The sequence below is a fragment of the Culex quinquefasciatus genome, chromosome 1 (genome assembly GCF_015732765.1).
Source record: "Culex quinquefasciatus strain JHB chromosome 1, VPISU_Cqui_1.0_pri_paternal, whole genome shotgun sequence".
Taxonomy (NCBI): Eukaryota; Metazoa; Arthropoda; class Insecta; order Diptera; family Culicidae; genus Culex; species Culex quinquefasciatus.
In genome coordinates, this window is record NC_051861.1 from 41,838,781 (window position 1) to 41,858,237 (window position 19,457).

Consider the following 19,457-nt stretch of genomic DNA (forward strand, 5'->3'; position numbering starts at 1 on the left):
TGTCATGATTTGATTCAAATAATATTTATTTCTGAAGCATTCACAACTGGGAACTGGGATCTTACTAATTTGTTGGGCAACAAAAATTAAGCTATTTTGTAATGAAAATAGACTATTTTATTTTTGGAAACCGATTTTAACAAAAAAAAAAGTTTTATCATTCAAAAATAAGATATTAACCCCTTCTGGCCAAGATTAAAATTAAGTTATTTTTATAAGTTATTTTTTTTATTTCAACTTTATCTGGCAATGTTATTCGTAAGCATATGTTCTCTCGAATTGGTCACAGCGAAAAATTTATAAGCTTTTTTTGGTTGTGGCCTAAGAACAACTTGTGGGGCATCGATCTTCCTAAATTTCAAAACATCTTGATTAAAAAATAATACTCCACAACAAAAATAACGAATAATATTTTTTTACTTGGTACGATTTCAAAGAAAGCATATTAAAATAGAATTTGTATATTTTCTCAAAGTTGTATGATTTTTTACAAACAGTTAAGTCATTAATTAATCCTCACACTCATTTCGACGTCGTCGTGCTATCATGTCGCACCCGCCATTTTGACGTTCCGAGAAAAACGCATTTTAATGTTTGACCTTGAATATACAAAAACGAGAGCACGCAATGTAAACAATAACAAACACGTTTTGTTTGGCTGACCATTCTGTGCATTGTCCCAAAGTTTGTTTGAAGTTGGTTGCTGGAGTTCCGAGTTATAATTACAAATGTTTACGGTAGTCTAGCTTGTACGTGCGACAAACGCATCCTGACTTTCCTGGCCTGAAATCCCTTTGGCCTTTTGTCGCACTTACATCAATTTTCATAGAGTGACAAGATAGCACGACAAGATTGAAACTACTTTCATATGTAAAGTGACAAACATGCACGGAGTTTTTTCGGTTTTTGTTGAATATCTCAGGATTGAAATCGAATTTTGGGGATTCATGAAGGTCAAAAGGTGAGGCATTGTGAGCTACACAAAATGGCGTTCTTAACTCAATTTGGCCCAAAATGCACGTACGACAAGTTAGCACGATGGCGACGATTTGGACCATGCAAGTTGCTGCTTTATACTATTTTGCTGGAAAGTATTAATCAGAAGCGGGATCAGAACAATTTTCAATACATTATAAAATTTCCCGGGAATTCCCGGGATTTCCAGGGAAATTGGCTGAAAATTTCCCGTTTCCCGGGAATTTTGTCATCCAACAGTGTTTCTTGTTCGAGGGAATCGTATTGACATGCTACAATGTTTGAAGTAGATATTTTCAAACATTCGGGTAGTTTTCGAGCAATTCCAACAAAAATGTTAGAAAAATGTTTTTTGGCCAAAAACGTACCTCAACTTTAGACAACTGCCAAAATAACAGGATTTGTTCTAGGAACGAGATTTTTTCAGCGAAGTCATCTTAAGATGTCCCCTACACAACCTTTTTAACAGAATTGAGTTTCATTGAAAAGAACCTAAGAAATTGTAAAATCCGTAAAAAATCACTTTGACCCAATCTCACCCCCAGACCCAATGTCACCCCCACTGACAGTACCCATCTTTTCAACGTTTCAAAAGTAGATTTTCATGGCCACCTACTTTAACACCACTACATTAGAATCTCTACAAAGTTTCGCCACACTGAAGAAAGCTAACAAACAGAAAAGCGCCACTCTGCATCGCACCGCAAACAATAATTTGTAATACGGTCTGCGGATCGCGGAACGGAACGAAACTCAATCGAAAAACGGCTACCCTGCCAGAACATCCACTTCACAATAAAAAAAGAAAAGAGAGAGAGAGAGAGAGAGAGAGAGTGGTGGAAAAGCAATGCATCATTACTATTCATCGCTCACAAGTGTTCTCCTCCTTCTTTTTACAGCTCCCTTTTTCCAACTTTTACTGCACTGCAAAAAATGTTGCATTGGATTTCATGTTAGGTTTGTAAAATTTTCCCAAATTATTTTCAGTCTTTTTTTTTTTTGTAGAAAATTCTCTGTTTAAGCTTGCCATTATTTTTTTGCTGTGATTTCAGCGACAACATCGACATCCTTTCGCATCCGGATTACCATCGGAGAACGAAGCAGCACACAGCTAAACTACGGCAAACAGTGTGCCGTAAAATTGGCTTCGTCGTAATGCAGGAATCTGTGCTGGGTTGGCTGCCGCCCTGACAAACTTTTGCATTTTCATTCAAATTGCAGCCAATTTGTATGCAGACTATCGCCAACGTCCCCTCTCTGACTATGGTTGGGTGGTTTATATCGTTCTATGTACCATACACTCACCATCCCAAAGAACCACTCAAGTTTAAGTCGTACACACTAATGGTGAGCACAAGGGCAGACAGACGTGCAGACGGAGGGGGGGGGGGGGCTCTCTGGAAAGTCCTCGTGTAATCAAAGATAAAGCCGGCTGAAGAACAGCAACAATCCGGGAAATTCTTGTAAGGAATTATTCGATTATCAATTATCATGTTCAAATTGGATTGAGAGAATCGCGGCAAATTTTTGAAATATCATTTATTTTATTGTTTTTACTTGTGTCTATTTCATTTTAAAACTGACTACCTACACCCAAACGGCGGTCACATGATTGTGATGCATGGCCGCATGAAAGTATTTAAAAATCTGCATGAAAACTGTCCTCATGCATTTTTTGCGATATAGAGGTTTGACATTTTTGCCCGTTACCGACAATTATCGACATTACCGACGGCTTTTTGGTTGTATTTCACAAAAAAAAAACCTTTACAGAACGAGGATTGAACCACCAACTTCTTGATTATTGATCCGACACGCTACCACCGCGACCCGGGCAGACGGTAATAACAAAATTAATAATATTTCAATAACAAATCCTGTTAAAATAACAAAAAGTGTTATTATTTTAACCTGAAGTTCAACTTCAAGAAGAAAAAATAATAACAGTTTCTGATAAAATAACAAAATTTGGTATTGAAGTGATATTATATTGAAAATGTTTAATAACACGCCAATAAGAGGAAATGTTATACATTTCAAAAACTCTCCTAATAACAAAATTTGTTATTCGTTCGGTATACTGACTTAGAAATAAAATTACCACAAATCGCACAAATGGAAAAGTTTCTAAGTGTCCATAACACAATCTGTTATTATTTTTTCTTTTGTTAAATATGTTTAGATCTTTGGGATAATTTTGTCTAATTTCGTCGGGGTCAATATTTTGGCCATGAAATGGGGTCCTTAAGCTAAAATTATTCTAAAAAGTTGAAATTTTGGAAGTTGATTTTTTAAATTATTTGATATACCCCCTAAGGGACTTTGCTAAAATTGGCTAGAACTATGGGATAATTTTGACCAATTTCGTCAGGGTCATTATTTTGGCCATGAAATGGGGTCCTTAAGCTAAAATTATTCTAAAAAGTTGATATTTTGAAAGTTGATTTTTTTAATTATTTGATATACCCCCTAAGGGACTTTGTTAAAATTGGCTAGAACTATGGGATAATTTTGACCAATTTCGTCAGGGTAATTATTTTGGCCATGAAATGGGGTCCTTAAGCTAAAATTATTCTAAAAAGTTGAAATTTTGGAAGTTGATTTTTTAAATTATTTGATATACCCCCTAAGGGACTTTGCTAAAATTGGCTAGAACTATGGGATAATTTTGACCAATTTCGTCAGGGTCATTATTTTGGCCATGAAATGGGGTCCTTAAGCTAAAATTATTCTAAAAAGTTGATATTTTGAAAGTTGATTTTTTTAATTATTTGATATACCCCCTAAGGGACTTTGTTAAAATTGGCTAGAACTATGGGATAATTTTGACCAATTTCGTCAGGGTAATTATTTTGGCCATGAAATGGGGTCCTTAAGCTAAAATTATTCTAAAAAGTTGAATTTTTAAAAGTTGATTTTTTTAATTATTTGATATACCCCCTAAAGGACTTAGTTTAAAATGGTTAGAACTATGGGATAATTTTGACCAATTTCGTCGGGGTCATTATTTTGGCCATGAAATGGGGTCCTTAAGCTAAAATTATTCTAAAAGGTTGAAATTTTGAAAGTTGATTTTTTAAATTATTTGATATACCTCCTAAAGGACTTAGTTTAAAATAGTTAGAACTATGGGATAATTTTGACCAATTTCGTCAGGGTCATTATTTTGGTCATGAAATGGGGTCCTAAAGCTAAAATTATTCTAAAAAGTTGAAATTTTGAAAGTTGATTTTTTTTAATTATTTGGTATACCCCCTAAAGGACTTAGTTTAAAATGGTTAGAACTACGGGATAATTTTGACCAATTTCGTCGGGGTCAATATTTTGGCCATGAAACGGGGTCCTTAAGCTAAAATTATTCTTAAAAGTTGAAATTTTGAAAGTTGATTTTTTTTAATTATTTGATATACCCCCTAAGGGACTTAGTTTAAAATGGTTAGAACTATGGGATAATTTTGACCAATTTCGTCAGGGTCATTATTTTGGTCATGAAATGGGGTCCTTAAGCTAAAATTATTCTAAAAAGCTGAAATTTTGAAATTTGATTTTTTTAATTATTTGATATACCCCCTAAGGGATTTTACTAAAATTGGCTAGAACTATGAAATAATTTTGACCAATTTCATCGGGGTCATTATTTCACCATGAAATAGGGTTTCAAGCTAAAATTAATCCGATAAATTAACTTTTGAGAGTTCTTTTTTTTTATTTTGTTATATTCCCTAACGGAATTGATTTATTTATTGAGAATTTTTGAAGTGTGAATAACAAAAACTGTTATTATTTTCACAGAGCCAGGAAGTCGGAGCTGACGTTGAAGTTCGAGCTGGAGTGTGACCTCGGAGACTGCATCGGATTCATCTAATTTTCAGCAACTTTTACTTGGAGTCGGAATCTGTGAAGTCGGGTATTTTGGAGAGCTAAAGTCGTCGTTGACGTCATATCCTGCATCCAGAGTCGGAGTTGTCTTCAAAGTATGGATTCAAAGTCGCTTGGAGGTACCCGACTCTGCAGCCCTGACTAGTACAGAGGAGTTATGGCAACTGCAGGTTTATTTGCAAATTACAAATAAACCAAAACAACTAACTTTTTTTGTTATGGAGACATACCAGTTCAATAACATTTTTTGTTATTATGCTGCTCCACCTCTCCGCACAAAATAACAAATCTTGTTATTCCTTCATGATTCCTTCTGTGTTATTGGTTTGTTATTGCAATAACAACATAATAACAGTTTAAGTTATTCTTCGAACAAATCTTTGTTATTGATTTTTGTTATTTTAACAACTAATCCGATCATCCCAATAACATATTTCGATCTTCTCACAATATCAAAAACTGACCTTCCCAAGTTATTTCCGTCTGCTCGGGGACATGGACGCTTGATGAAATGTGAGTGAAAGAGCATCAACATAGTCTTCTCTTTAGAGTGTTGCTCGGGGACGGGCCAGCATTATATGTGTTGGTGAGAACTGCAGATTGCTGAAATGTTTACACGCGGGCAAAAATGATCTACGGGCTTGCTGCAAAAAATGTTATAAAATGTGACATTTTCTGCAGCAAATCCACTGTTGCAGATTTTGAGATATATTTTTCCTTTGGGTGATACAACTTTTTATGTGTCGTTTTGAGCTTTCTAACTCTACTTAAATCTTTTTTTAATAATCTGATATTTGATCATCCACCGATTCTTAAATTGATGTGTCTTTCTACTCATCACGCACCGTCAGCAGCATGGTGAAGGTACTGTAGATCATTTTGTACATCTGCAAAAAGGTGGGCACGTCCAGTTTGTAAAAGATGAACGTCATAGGGGGATGGCGTCGCTATTTTTAGACCACGTTTTCCACTTTTTCTCATCGAAACCGACTACTTTATCGACTTCATTTTGCTGGGCGAGATAGGACGCCGTCTATTTTTAGACGATGACTCAGCACTTTTCCACTCTTGCACTTTAAAAAACCAGGTGGCAGCACGATGTAACGCCACGTCCCTATACAGACTTTTAGTTTGCCAGTGACATCTTGTACCAGGGAACGTCGTAAATTGCCCGCCCTAGCTGTTCACTCTGTTGGATGTGACGAGTTGGAAAAGGGGTTTTTAGAGGCATTTGTATGCGTTCACTTTTATTGCCAGCAGTGTTCCCAGGCAACATCAAAAAAAAAAGTTCATAGTTGATAAACAAAATTAAGCTACACCCTTGGTACCAGGAGAGCTACAAAAAATCAGTAACCTCAGTTAGCTACCTGGGGCTAATTGGTTATCTTACCATAGTTGTTGCGTACCATGCCAAAATGAGGGTAAGGGCCAGACTTACAAAGGTCACCAGAAAATAAAATTGAAATACATATTCGATTGTTCCCAAGTACCTTTAAAATAAAACAATTGATTAAAAGAATCACATGAAATTACGAACTTACTTGGTATGTTCCTGGTGGCGAACAATCATTCGATTCAAACAATCGCCAACGTCATCTGCTTCAATTTTTCTGGTCAGTTCTCTCAAAGCAGACATGCATCCGCTCTAACTCCTCTTTTAGAAGAACTTGTTTGGCATTTCACGTAGAAGATACCCAGCATGTTGTGCCAGTGATTAGAATACGCTAATTACGCTTGTCTTTAAGGCACCCGAAGACCCTGAGAGATTATTTTGATACCCTACTGAGATATAGGTTAAGAACTCTTAATTGCACTCAAAGAGCTTTTAAGAAGTTCTTCTTGAGAGCTTAAGAGAACATTTATATGAAAATATAGCTGAAATCGGTTTTTCCAATGAACCAATGTTTTCTACACATTATTCAAGCCAAAAACAAGAGATTTTTACCTAGCAACAAGCATAACATTGCTTTAAACGAAAATGGCATCTAGAACAAGCTGAGTGCCGTTAAAAAGAGCTCATAGTGCCGATGCATGTCTGTCTCAAAGCGAACGTCTTTTTTCCCTAAACGCTTTCAGTTCTTTTAATTCAGTTATTATTTTTGCATGCTGGGAAAACGTGCTTTTGAAGGCAGATGGTGTTATAGCTGGTTTATTAATATTGCAAATAAAGGTTGACAAAACAGTAGTTTTTCATAACAAGCGGTCAATCGGCAACTATGAATCGCTTGTTTCCACGAAAGCAACCTTAAGTTAAATAATACATAAACTGCTGTGAAATTGGCATTTGAAAATGTGGGAATGATTGGATGAGAATTGATCATGACTCGACGCAAATTTGTTATCCCTTACTTCTCTATATGGCTCAAAAGTTGCGATCAGAAAATTCCTTCAAAAGTTACAGATTTCGAATATTTCACTACCATTTTTGCATGAACAGCTGCAAACATTGTATGCAGACTTGTATGGGTGAATGCGAATCAGTAATTATCCCAGGCAGACGGTAGTAACAAAATTAATAATATTTCAATTACAAATCCTGTTAAAATAACAAAAAATGTTATAATTTTATCCTGAACTTCAACATCAAGAAGAAAAAATTATAACAGTTTCTGATAAAATAACAAGATTTGGTATTGAAGTGATATTATATTGAAAATGTTTAATAACGCGCTAATAAGAGGAAATGTTATACATTTCAAAAACTCTCCTAATAACAAGTATTTTTATTCGTTTGGTATTCTGACTTAGAAATAAAATTACCATAAATCGCACAAATGAAAAAGTTTCCAAGTGTCCAGTACACAATCTGTTATTATTTTTTCTTTTGTTAAATATGTTTAGATCTTTGGGATAATTTTGATCAATTTTGTCGGGGTCATTATTTTGGCCATGAAACGGGGTCCTTAAATTTAAATTATTGTAAAAAAATGAAATTTTGAAAGTTTTTTTTTAATTATTTGATATACCCCCTAAGGGACTTTGCTAAAATTGGCTAGAACTAGGGTTAATTTTGACAAATTTTCTCGGGGTCATTATTTTGGCCATGAAATGGGGTCCTTAAGCTAAAATTATTCTAAAAAGTTGAAATTTTGAAAGTTGTTTTTTTTTATTATTTGATATACCCCCCAAGGGACTTTGCTCAAATTGGCTTGAACTTTAGGATAATTTGACCAATTTCGCCGGGGTCATTCGTTTGGCCATGAAATGGGGTTCTTAAGCTAAAATTAATCCGATAAAAATAACTTTTGAATGTTGATTTTTTTAAATTTTGTTATATTCCCTAAAGGAAATGATTTATTTATTGAGAATTTTTGAAATGTTGTGAATAACAAAAACTGTTATTATTTTCACAGAGCCAGGAAGTCGGAGCTGACGTTGAAGTTCGAGCTTAAGTGAGACCTCGAAGACGGCATCGGATTCAGCTAATTTTCAGCCACTTTTACTTGGAGTCGGAATCTGTGAAGTCGGATATTTTTGGAGAGCTGAAGTCGGCGCTGACGTCATATCCTGCATCCAGAGTCGGAGTTGTCTTCAAAGCATGGATTCAAAGTCGCTTGAAGGTACCCGACTCTGCAGCCCTGACTAGTACAGAGGAGTTATGGCTACTGCAGGTTTATTTGCAAATTGCAGATAAACCAAAACAATAACTTTTATTGTTATGGAGACATACTAGTTCGATAACATTTTTTGTCATTATGCTGCTCCACCTCTCCGCACAAAATAACAAATCTTGTTATTCCTTCATGATTCCTTCTGTGTTATTGGTTTTTTATTGCAAACACAACATAATGACAGTCTAAGTTATTCTTCGAACAAATCTTTGTTATTGATTTTTGTTATTTTAACAACATCCCAATAACACATTTCGATCTTCTCACAATATCAAAAACTGACCTTCCCAAGTTATTTCCGTCTGCTCGGGATCACTTTTGCTAAAATTCGGCAATGAACAAACACATTGTTGAAAAATCAGTAACTGCATAGGGTATCTTAACCATTAGTGGTACAGTAGAGCCGAAGAGCATTTTTCACAATTTTTCATTATTTCAAGCACTATTGCATAACCGGGTCCACTATAGGAAAACTGTTTTTTTTTTGTATCAAATTTAACTGATATTTCATGTTTTGATGCATGGTGGGGATCTTTTGACAGATATAAAGAATGGCTTTTTTTAAGTTCAAGAGTGGAAAAGTGCTGAGTCATCGTCTATAAATGGACGGCGTCCTATCTCGCCCAGCAAAATGAAGTCAATAAAGTAGTCGGTTTCGATGGAGAAAAAGTGGAAAACGTGATCTAAAAATAGCGACGCCATCCCCCTATGGATAACGTACCCTATCTGTCAAACTGAAATGTCACATATGACTTATTGTTTGGATGCTGCCGAGGAAAAATCCTTTTTCAAATGTGTTGTGTTTTTTTTATTTTGTATTATGATCTTTAGAAACAAAGGTAAGAAAAATGTGAACACCAGAGGCCTCAATGCTAACCACCTGTTTTTTAGGTTTGGTGGAATGATGAAATAAATGTATAAATAACAGTACTGGAAACATTTTTAATGGCAAGCAAAATTGAAATTTGATTATTGAGCGATTTGCTGAATCTTCAGCAAATGATCTGTCAAACTGACACAAGAAAATTACTGTATTTTCAGCAAAATAATTTGACGTTTCTTTTGCTGAAATTTCAGTAAACTGAATGTCAGTTTTCGAGAATTAGGTAAAATCTTACTTTCAGTAGATGAAAATTCAGTTAAACTTAACTGAATTTCAGCAAAAAAAAAACGGTTTGAAGATGTCTATTTTCGCCGATTAGCCCATTACGAGAGGATTTTTTTAAATGCCCAAAATACTCTGGTTAATCCACATGCTCTATGTATGGTCTCTTCGACACTCTGGAGACCCAGACATTGTCGAACTTCAGATAATTGAAACTTAAGATTAAAGAGGATTCGAATTATCAGGTATGGACTGGAATGATTTCTTATTTTTTTAATGCTCGATTTTGGCAACATCTGTTTTTTAGCATCATACAAGTCGCCTAATTTTGTTAAAAATGGGAAGGCTCTACATTTTGAAAAAAAAAAACAATTGAAATATTTTTTTTTTTCAGATTATAGGTACTTTTAAATTAAATATGATATTAAACTTTACGAATTGCACTGACAGCCCGACAGCAGGGTTAACAAGTAGGCACAGCGAACATTTTAGTGGGCGCTGTGACATTGTACTGCACGCGAAAAAATCTCGTGCTGTGCAAGTGCTTGTCAGTTACACGCAGTGCATTAGATTTTGAGTGCTTATGGCAACCGGTGTTTATTTGAGCTGTTTTCCTAAAAATTGCGTCTGAAGATAACTGAACATTGTTTTCTTTTTAGAGCTGATGAAACTTTGCCAAGCCCAGTCGAAATGAATGCTAAATAAATCCTGAAGGAATACCCGGTGATCGGGCGCAAGCTGCCCTCAGAGAGAAATCTGAATCCGTCGCTGTTCCTGCGGTAGTTGCGTAAGTTCAGGAAGGCCACCGGCGGATCATCTCCGTCAAGCTCATCCCGTGGAAGACAATTCTACGCGTCATCTTCGATTCTGTTAGTGTTTCAATTTCCGTTATGGAACTTACAACCGTGGTCCGTGAAGCAAAAACCTGGTTGTAATTTGTTGTTCAAATGAAATAACCTTGTCAAGCGGAAGAAAATTGAGACATTTTTGCGTTTGTGTGCTGGAATAAAGCTAAATCTGATATAAATTGTATTTTCATCCAGAAATACGCCACAGAACTCCATTACGGTTGTGTCCAATTCCCATAATAAGGACATTGATCTAGAACAAACTGAGATTTTCGTATGAATACAAAGAGACGAGTTCGGATGTAATCACTTTTAGAAGTTATTGCAAGTATATTATATTTAGGAATCCCAGCCAGTGTAAAAGTGTGACCGTTGTCCGTTTGTGATCTTACAAACTGCTTTTTGCCATAACCATGTCCGGGGAAATTTTACTACAATCGTCCCGTTAGTCAAATTGTTTGACTTTTTATGATTCTTCTTATGGAAATTATCGGCTCAATAAAAAAAACCTCGAGAAATTTGCCGAAAAAAAATAAGCACGCGTGCAGCAACGTGCTTATGATGTGACGTGCTTACGGGAATGTCAAGCACGCCAAAATCAATGTGTGCTGTGTTCAACCGTAGACACTAAACATTGTGGGTGCTTTGATTCAACGAAAGCACGGCTTCTATGGTTTTTGCACTGCACTGTGCTTAAACATCTACCCTGCCCGACAGACACCAAAAGATTCCCATTTCAGATAGTTTTTTTTCTGCAAAGTTTGAATAATTAATTGAAAAAGATTTTGGGTTTGGATTACTTAAAAAAATGCATTTGTTTTGGAAGAATTGTATTTTCAATTTCCTGTTTTTTTCTTATCCACTTCCTTTTTTAATAAATACATTTTACGGTTTCTGCCTATATTTGATAAAAAACAAGATTGTTTCTGAGACATGATAGATTTTGTAAAATTTCCTCAAAGGAAAGCCCAAGAAAACTTTCAAGTGTCTTCGTTTTTTTCCTTGCTGCTTCCAAACCAAGGATGCCAGATGCACAGATTTGTCTGTGTTTCACAGACTTTTGAGCTTGTGTCAGACATTTTTTGAGGTGCACAGACTTTTGAAAAACTTCGTCAAATTAAGATTTTAGAAAAAAAATTTCTCGAAACATTTTTCGTTAGTCTTCAAATGTTTAAAAATGCAATTTCTGATGGATTTTAATGACTGTAATTTGGTATATTTGAATTTTAGACAAATGCACAGACATACACAGACTTTTTTACAGACATTTTAAAAAACCAAATGGCATCCCAAACGCTTTCTCACAGTCCAACCTTCATAAAACTATTTTGACTATTTCAGATGCCATACGGAAAACTTCATCCAATTTCCGTCCACACAAGCTAAACAAGACCCCACCTCCCTCTTCCATCTTTCATCATGGGCGCAAAAAGGACACTAAGCACACGTTCCGACATTCTTTAGCATATGAAGTTTCATTTCCTTGGGAAAAATTCTACCCCGGCACTATAACTTCGTTCGGCTACGTGCACACAACAAGACACGAAACATGAAACGCGCAAGCAAAGTTGACAAGTCGAAACTAAATTATAATTTAGTTTCCTGTCGTTCTATGCTTTAAAGATGGAAATGGGGACGTTTCTCTGTCTAGTTTGGTTGAGGAAAGTTTAGTTCTATGTATTGATTGTCGAATGTGAGGTAAATGCAAACTTAATTTTAGGACAATGTATTGCATTCTGACCCGAAATAATGATCACATATTTGATACAAATCCAACGCAACCCAAATCAATTTTTCTTTGACAAAGTGCCTCGTACAATTGTTGTTGTTAATTTATTTATTTCTGGCAGCTTTAACCTTCTTGGTCATTCGCTGCCCTAACGCCTCGTACAAAGATTTCCCAAAATCCCTTCCATTGTACTACCAGTCATCCAATTATCCTCCGGGCCATAAGCTCCGGACAATCCCGGTAGATTTTTTCTGCCTCTAGCTTTCTGAGGGGTCTTTCATAAATGATGTGAGTTGTTTGTTCAGTAGGGAAGGGTAGTGTTGGTGCAACATTTAGCTTTTCAGGCTGTAAATTTCTACGTCATTCAAGACACGACCACCCCCTTCTAACCGAAAGTCAATCAGGGAGCTTTCTTGTTCACAGTACAGAAAAGGCAGCTTACCTGACATGCGCAGACCTCGCCGAAGCCACCCTTGCCCAGCACCCGGTACATGCGAAATGTTTTGTAAGTAATCGCCTGAGCTTCCAGCCACTTCCACTGTAAGTATCTGCAAAGAAATGGGAGAGAAAAGAATTCAGCAAATTAGTATCGGACAGAGGACGAGAATGATCAAAGAAGTTCGGTTTGCGATGGGAAGCCCAGTTGAACGAACCGGGCTGATTGAATTTGCGGGCCAGTGGTGACTTTCGAGGGGCAATTTTCGTGGAAATGTACCCACAATGAGGCGCGTAATAATGGAGAAATTAGCTAAATTACTATGGCTTGAAGATGATTTTTTTTTATTTTTCTTATTTTTAACTTCATGAATTAATGATTCTGGCTTTACTGCCAATAGCTGCATACTGCCAAGTTGAAATTTTGTAATTTTTCGGTTATTTGGATCACCAGGCTAATCGAAAAACGGTTGATTTAGAAACAAAATTTAAAGATGATCATGTCAAATCATACCATATGAATAAAATAAAAGTAATTGAAAAAAACATACATTTCTTACAGTTTTAAACAGTGAGGCGGTGGGACAAAGATGTGTACATTATAAATTATGGCAGTTTTAGTCAATGTCAATTGTAACATTGGAATTTTTTTCAAGATATTAAAATTAACCTTCACAGTTAATTTGATCAAAAAATAAATTCAGAGCACTCAACCCAAACAGCAGTTGCCCCGACCCCTCTTCGATTTGCGTGAAACTTTGTCCTAAGGGATAACTTTTGTCCCTGATCACGAATCCGAGGTCCGTTTTTTGATATCTCGTGACGGAGGGGCGGTACAATCCATTCAACTTTTGAATATGCGAAAAAATAGATGTTTTACAATAATTTGCAGTCTGAAACGGTGATGAGATAGAAATTTGGTGTCAAAGGGACATTTATGTAAAATTAGACGCCCGAGTTAATGGCGTACTCAAAATTCCGAAAAAACCATATTTTCATCGAAAAAAACACTAAAAAAGTTTTGAAACGCTGCCATTTTCCGTTACTCGACAGTAAAAACATTTGGAACATGTCATTTTATGGGAAATTTAATGTACTTTTCGAATCTGCATTGACCCAGAAGGGTTTTTTTTTTCATTTTAAACAAAACTTCTTTATTTTAAAATTTCGTGTTTTTTCTAGCTTTGCAGGGTTTTTATTTAGAGTGTAACAATGTTGTACAAAGTTATAGAGCAAATAATTACAAAAAAATTGATAGACAGACAAGGGGTTTGTCTATAAACATCTCGAGTTATCGCGATTTTACGAATAAAAAGTTTTGATAAAAAAAAACTCTTAAGTCAAGGAGTTATCAATCTTACACACCCAAAAAGTAAAAAAAAAAAATTTTGTTTATTGGACCAAACTGAGCAATTCTCTACGAAAACGGTCTTTTTTCTTTAATTATAATTTTTGTATTTTTTAAACCGGCTGAAACTTTTTTGGTGTCTTCGGTATGCCCGAAGAAGCCATTTTGCATGATTAGTTTGTCCATATAATTTTTCGTACAAATTTGGCAGCTGTCCATACAAAAATGATGTATGAAAATTCAAAAATCTGTATCTATTGAAGGAATTTCGATCGATCTGGTGTCTTCAGCAAATCGTGAATTTTTATTTAACTTATTGTCTCTAAAACTTGATTTGCAAAAAAACACTATTTTCATTTTTTTATTTTTTGATATGTTTTAGAGGACATCAAATGCCAACTTTTCAGAACTTTGCAGGTTGTGCAAAAAATCTTTGACCCATATATGAATTTTTGAATCAATGCTGATTTTTTAAAAAGATGGAATTATTGGTCGCAAAAAATTTTCAACTTCATTTTTCGATGAAAAATCAAATTTGCAATCAAAAAGTACTTTAGTGAAATTTAGATAAAGTTCATCGTTTTCAAGTTAAATCCATTTTTAGGTAACTTTTTTTTTAATAGTCACAGTTTTTCGATCTTTGATGTTATAGGCTCATTTGAAAGTTCTATCAATTATCTAACTAACGATGGGTCGCATACGGGACCCGGACATCATTTTCCTCAAAATATCTGAGATCCGTCCTTCAAAAAGCGTATAAATAACACTTAAGTGTTAACAACTTTTGATAGTGTTGTCAGATCTTCAATGTCTTAGGCTCATTGGAAAGGCCTCTTTAATACCTTTCTGAAAATGTATAACATCATAGGTTTTCTTGCAAAAACTACCCTTTTTACAATCTTCCAGACATACGCCAAAATCGTTTTTTTAGCATAACTTTTGAAGTACTTTACTAAACTTGCTGATTTTAAATAGAGACCAATGGGACCGGAAGACGGATCGAATGAGACTAATACGGTCAAATTCCGTTCATCCAGTCCGGAGATAATCGAGTGCCAATTTTTTGTCCACCCACCTACACACATCCACACAGACATTTGCTCAGAACATGATTCTAAGTCGATATGTATACGTGAAGGTGGGTCTACGAGGTGGAATCAATAAGTTCATTTTTCGTGAGATTCGAGGCAAAAATCACTTGAAAATGGTGCGCCGTATATAAAAAAATGTAGGTTTAATGTTTTGGACAATTATTAGATTTTTCGAAAAATCACTTTTTCAAAAAAATATATCTCCGGTGCCAGATTTTGCAACATTCTGAACGTAACCGCAAAAATGTATGTTTTAGTCACCTCACTCACATTCGCTTATTTTTGTTAAACTTTAAAAAAAAAACTTTAAATTTCAATTGCATTGCTACTTTAAAAATTCTTCAAATTTGCTCACCCAAAAGTTGGCTTTTTGTTATGTTGGAAAATGCACTCTTAAAATGAGGTTTTTCAAAAATCTCGAAAAAAGAGGGGAGTGTAAAAGGCGCAGTGGGTGGACCAAATGACATCAAACTTGGAATTCTTGGTTTTGAGGCAAAAACAACCTTAATGCCAAATATGAGCACATTTTATGAAGGTCGATGTCGAATGCGTGGACACTTGGGAGGGAATGACCCATAAATCGAACTGCAGGCAATCGAAAGACCTTACAAACTAGTCTAAGACTTAAGTGATATTCATGTCCTTTTTTTGCAAAAAATCAAATGTGATGTCAGATGTCAATTATTTCTGGATATTTTTGTATGACCCATATTTGGTTTGGAGTAAGAAAAGAACCAATCGCAAAGGAGGATTAAGTTAGTTTTTTTATTTATGTGCTTTCAGGAGGGTTTTTAATAGATAGATACAGTTACATTAGTTTTTCGCAATTTGTATGTAACACTCGTTACCAGGTCGAGCACAGAAGGAGCAAAACGAATGGCCATTAATCTTCGTTTGCTCGCTGAGCTGGCCCGAGTGAGCGTTGTCCTCAGCAGACTGTTACGTGTACTGGCTGAGCTGCCCTAAGTGGTTTGCTGTTTATTTTTCACAGGTTGTTGAGCCAGCCATCTTGCGCCCCAAAACCATCACATATTCATAACCATCCTTGAGAGTCGAGATGACGCGCGTTCAAGTGCGAGTCCAGTTTTACGTTCCAACTTGGGACTAAATTGAAGAGAAATATTTAGTGAGAAACAACAAAGTTTTACCAAAACGAAAGATAGTTCCTCGCTCGACATGGCAGTTAAAGTTTTTTAATGCATTCAGAAAAATTCATAACCTTGATGATGAATACCAAAGCGCAGCGTGGCCCAGACACGTGTGTGAACTTTTCCGACTGAATGAAAAGCAATTTCAGTTTGAGCCTTCCACCACATGCCACACACCTTTAATCAACGACGACCTTGCGATACGTCTGAGGGAAGAGGTGCAAATGAAAACTTCGTCCTTCTTCTGGGGGGGTCATGAAAACGAAATTGAAAAATCAGAACGAAAGCTTACTCGGCAGCTGGGCTCGAATGGGGAAGACGTGTCGGTTGGAGGATCCTGAGTGGGGGATGATTTGAAAATTGAAAATTTTATTGCGAAAAAGTTCCTTTTTTCTGCACGGAGCAGAGTCAGCTGGCAGATCTCTTTTATTTTTGCTTCCTTTCAATTGATGGCAATGAAAGTGATGACTATCTCTGAACGCAATGGGTGCTGATGAAATGAAAAAAAAATCAATAAGTCTTTTCATCAAAACCTGTGTGTGTGAATGAAATGTTTGCTCTTTTTGGATGGTGGATGCTGAATGAGATGATAGGGATAGGGTTTGAAGTATTCGACATGTAAGCTTTTGTATGTTTCCTAAGCTTGTTTCAGCTGTAAGACGAAATTTTCAAAGAATTTGCAATTGTCTGTTATTCTTTCCAAAGGTTGGTCACTGGTTTTTATTTTTTAAATAAATGTTCTTTTCTCTGTATCTCTAAACACTAGGGCTACCAAGTCGAGTAATCTTTCGACCGAACCTGAGCAAAAGTTGATTGATTGCTTGAAATGTAGCAAAACCACAGATGTAATAATAATCACAGCTGTCTGATGGAAGCTGCTTTCTTTCATTCAGCTTGATGTGAAGCAGACCACTCGTGAATGACATGAACAAAAAAAATCAAAAACCAATCATTAGCATTCAATCACGAGTCATAATTATTTGCCAAGACGTGGGATTAATTCTCCCAAAAAAAAAGAAACCAACACCCACTCTGGATAATTAATTGAAGCCTTCGACGACGGATTTGTCACTGTTGTTAACGCGGGGTGCTCTCCACCCAGCTCATCGATGCTACTCCTTGAGCGTCGCCTGATGAAGACTGACAGGCCGGTGTGGCGAAAGTACAACAACAACAGGCTACCAAAGTTAACGATGTAAAATTTTGTCAAATCTCGGATGAGTTTTCAAAAAGCCGTAAGAGCCACCGTGACCTCTGACAGTGATTTTCGTTTTTCTCCAAAATTAAACAAAATTTCATTTATTTTTAGTTTGGGGCACTTGAAGGACGTGTAGATGAACAATCTCAACCTTTTTTGATATTGGTTTTTCGTAAGTAGGTCGAATACCGATGCAAAAAGGACTTTGTTTACTAATGGCTCTTACGGCTTTTTGAAAACTAATCCGAGAAATTAAGTCCCAAATTGCGAGCGTCGGGTCGGCTTTTAGTAAATTTGTAAACTTTTCTCGGTGTAACTTTTACTTCTTGGTGCACTTGTTCGTGTGAGGAGAGGGGGTCGTTAAGCTTGCGACTTAATTTGCTTGGCGATAAAATTCAACTAGTGAGTTTTCTTGTTGTAGGGGGTCGGAATTAAACCTTAATATGAAAGCACGTGTGTTTGTCTCTTTACAACTGTTTAAAAAAAATAAAACACACGAGAGAAGCCTGGGACAGAACAATTAAGCTGCATTTATATGCAATGTCTGGGTTTTAATAATTGAAATTTTAACGTAGAATTGTTCTTAGACAATTAAATAACCTTTTTCCAAAATATGGTGAAATTTGTTGTATTTATTATTTGGTTAAAAATCTCAGCATCAAAAATGTCGTCACTACACAGAAATCATGATGTTCTGCCATAAACTGCCATACTGAAATTTTCAGTTAGTTTTTCGCTGAACTTCAGTTAAAATTTGTATGGAGCTGCCAAATTTTGCTGAAATTTCAGCAAGTTTTCTTTTACTCAAAATTTCAGTAGTGCAGATTTCAGTATATTTAACTAAATTCAGTAATGAAGTTTCAGTAAACCATTTAGTACCGTCAGTGGGGTGACATTGGGTCTGGGGGGTGAGATTGGGTCAAAGTGATTTTTTACGGATTTTACCATTTCTCAGGTTCTTCCCAATGAAACTAGATTCTGTTAAAAGGGCTGTGTAGGGGACATCTTAAGATGACTTCGCTGAAAAAATCTCGTTCCTAGAACAAATCCTGTTATTTTGACAGTTGTCTTAAGTGCCAAAAATGACCACTCGAAAAATCATTTTTGTAATATTTTTGTTGGAATTGCTCGAAAACTACCCAAATCTCCACTTCAAACATTGTAGCATGTCAAAACGATTCCCTCGAACAAGAAACACTGTTGGATGACTTGTTTTTATTTGAGCATCATTTTAGTATCATTTGACCCAATGTCACCCCCTCTAAGGGGTAAGATTGGGTCAATTTTCAAACTATTAGCATTTAAAGTAGTGTTCATCAAAATCCACAATATTTTGGGAAAATGTTAAAAAATTATCTAAGAACAAATCTACGTTGAAAGATTTTTGATGTTATTTAAATTGTGTTTGTTATTAAGAAATTACGAGAGGTGTATCGTTTTTTGACCCATAGTCACCCCCACTGACGGTAATTTAGATTTTACTGAATTCTCAGTTAACTGACATTTGTCACTTTGACAGACAGTTTACTAAAATTTTTGTTAACGGGTTGTCAAACAACTAAAATTTCAGCAAAAGAAACATCAAATTATTTGGCTGAAAATTCAATAATTTTCTTATGTCACTTGGACAGATACCACTAAAAATGTTTCTAGTACTGCTATTTATACAGCAATTCCCTACGAAAACAACATTAAAAAAAAAAACAATTGTGCTCGGATCGGGCTCAAAAATTTTCTGAGGGTTCCGTTGCCGAAATAATTAGACCCGTAATTTTTTGTTTGGCAATTAGGGTGATCTACGCCGTGTAGAGTGGTCTGAAAAATGACAATTTTCGTCGATTTTCGCAATAAAAACACTTTTTTCGAAAAATCATAACTGCTCGCCACTTCAACCGATTTCAATTGTCTTATACGAAAATGAAAAGTGATAAGTTGGCCTTTCAAAGGAAAATAGTAAGAAGTTTTAAAAATTCTAGCCTAACATATGAAAAGGGCGTATGAAACATTAAAATGCCATTTTGACGGTGTCTGGACCAAAGAGCCTATGTCTGGAAATATTTTTATCGGATTCCCCGGTCATTTTTACGAAA

At 35.7% G+C, this 19,457-nt stretch overlaps 1 protein-coding gene across 3 annotated transcripts in view; it reads right to left on the minus strand.

Moving 5' to 3' along the window:
• LOC119771181 (G protein-coupled receptor kinase 2) overlaps positions 1-19,457 on the minus strand; it is a 247,879-nt gene that overhangs the window by 20,254 nt on the left and 208,168 nt on the right. For all 3 annotated transcript variants that reach the window (XM_038266730.1, XM_038266728.1, XM_038266731.1), the window contains exon 8: positions 12,590-12,695. In XM_038266730.1, the coding sequence (XP_038122658.1) occupies positions 12,590-12,695 (106 nt within the window). The remainder of the gene's footprint in view (positions 1-12,589; positions 12,696-19,457) is intronic.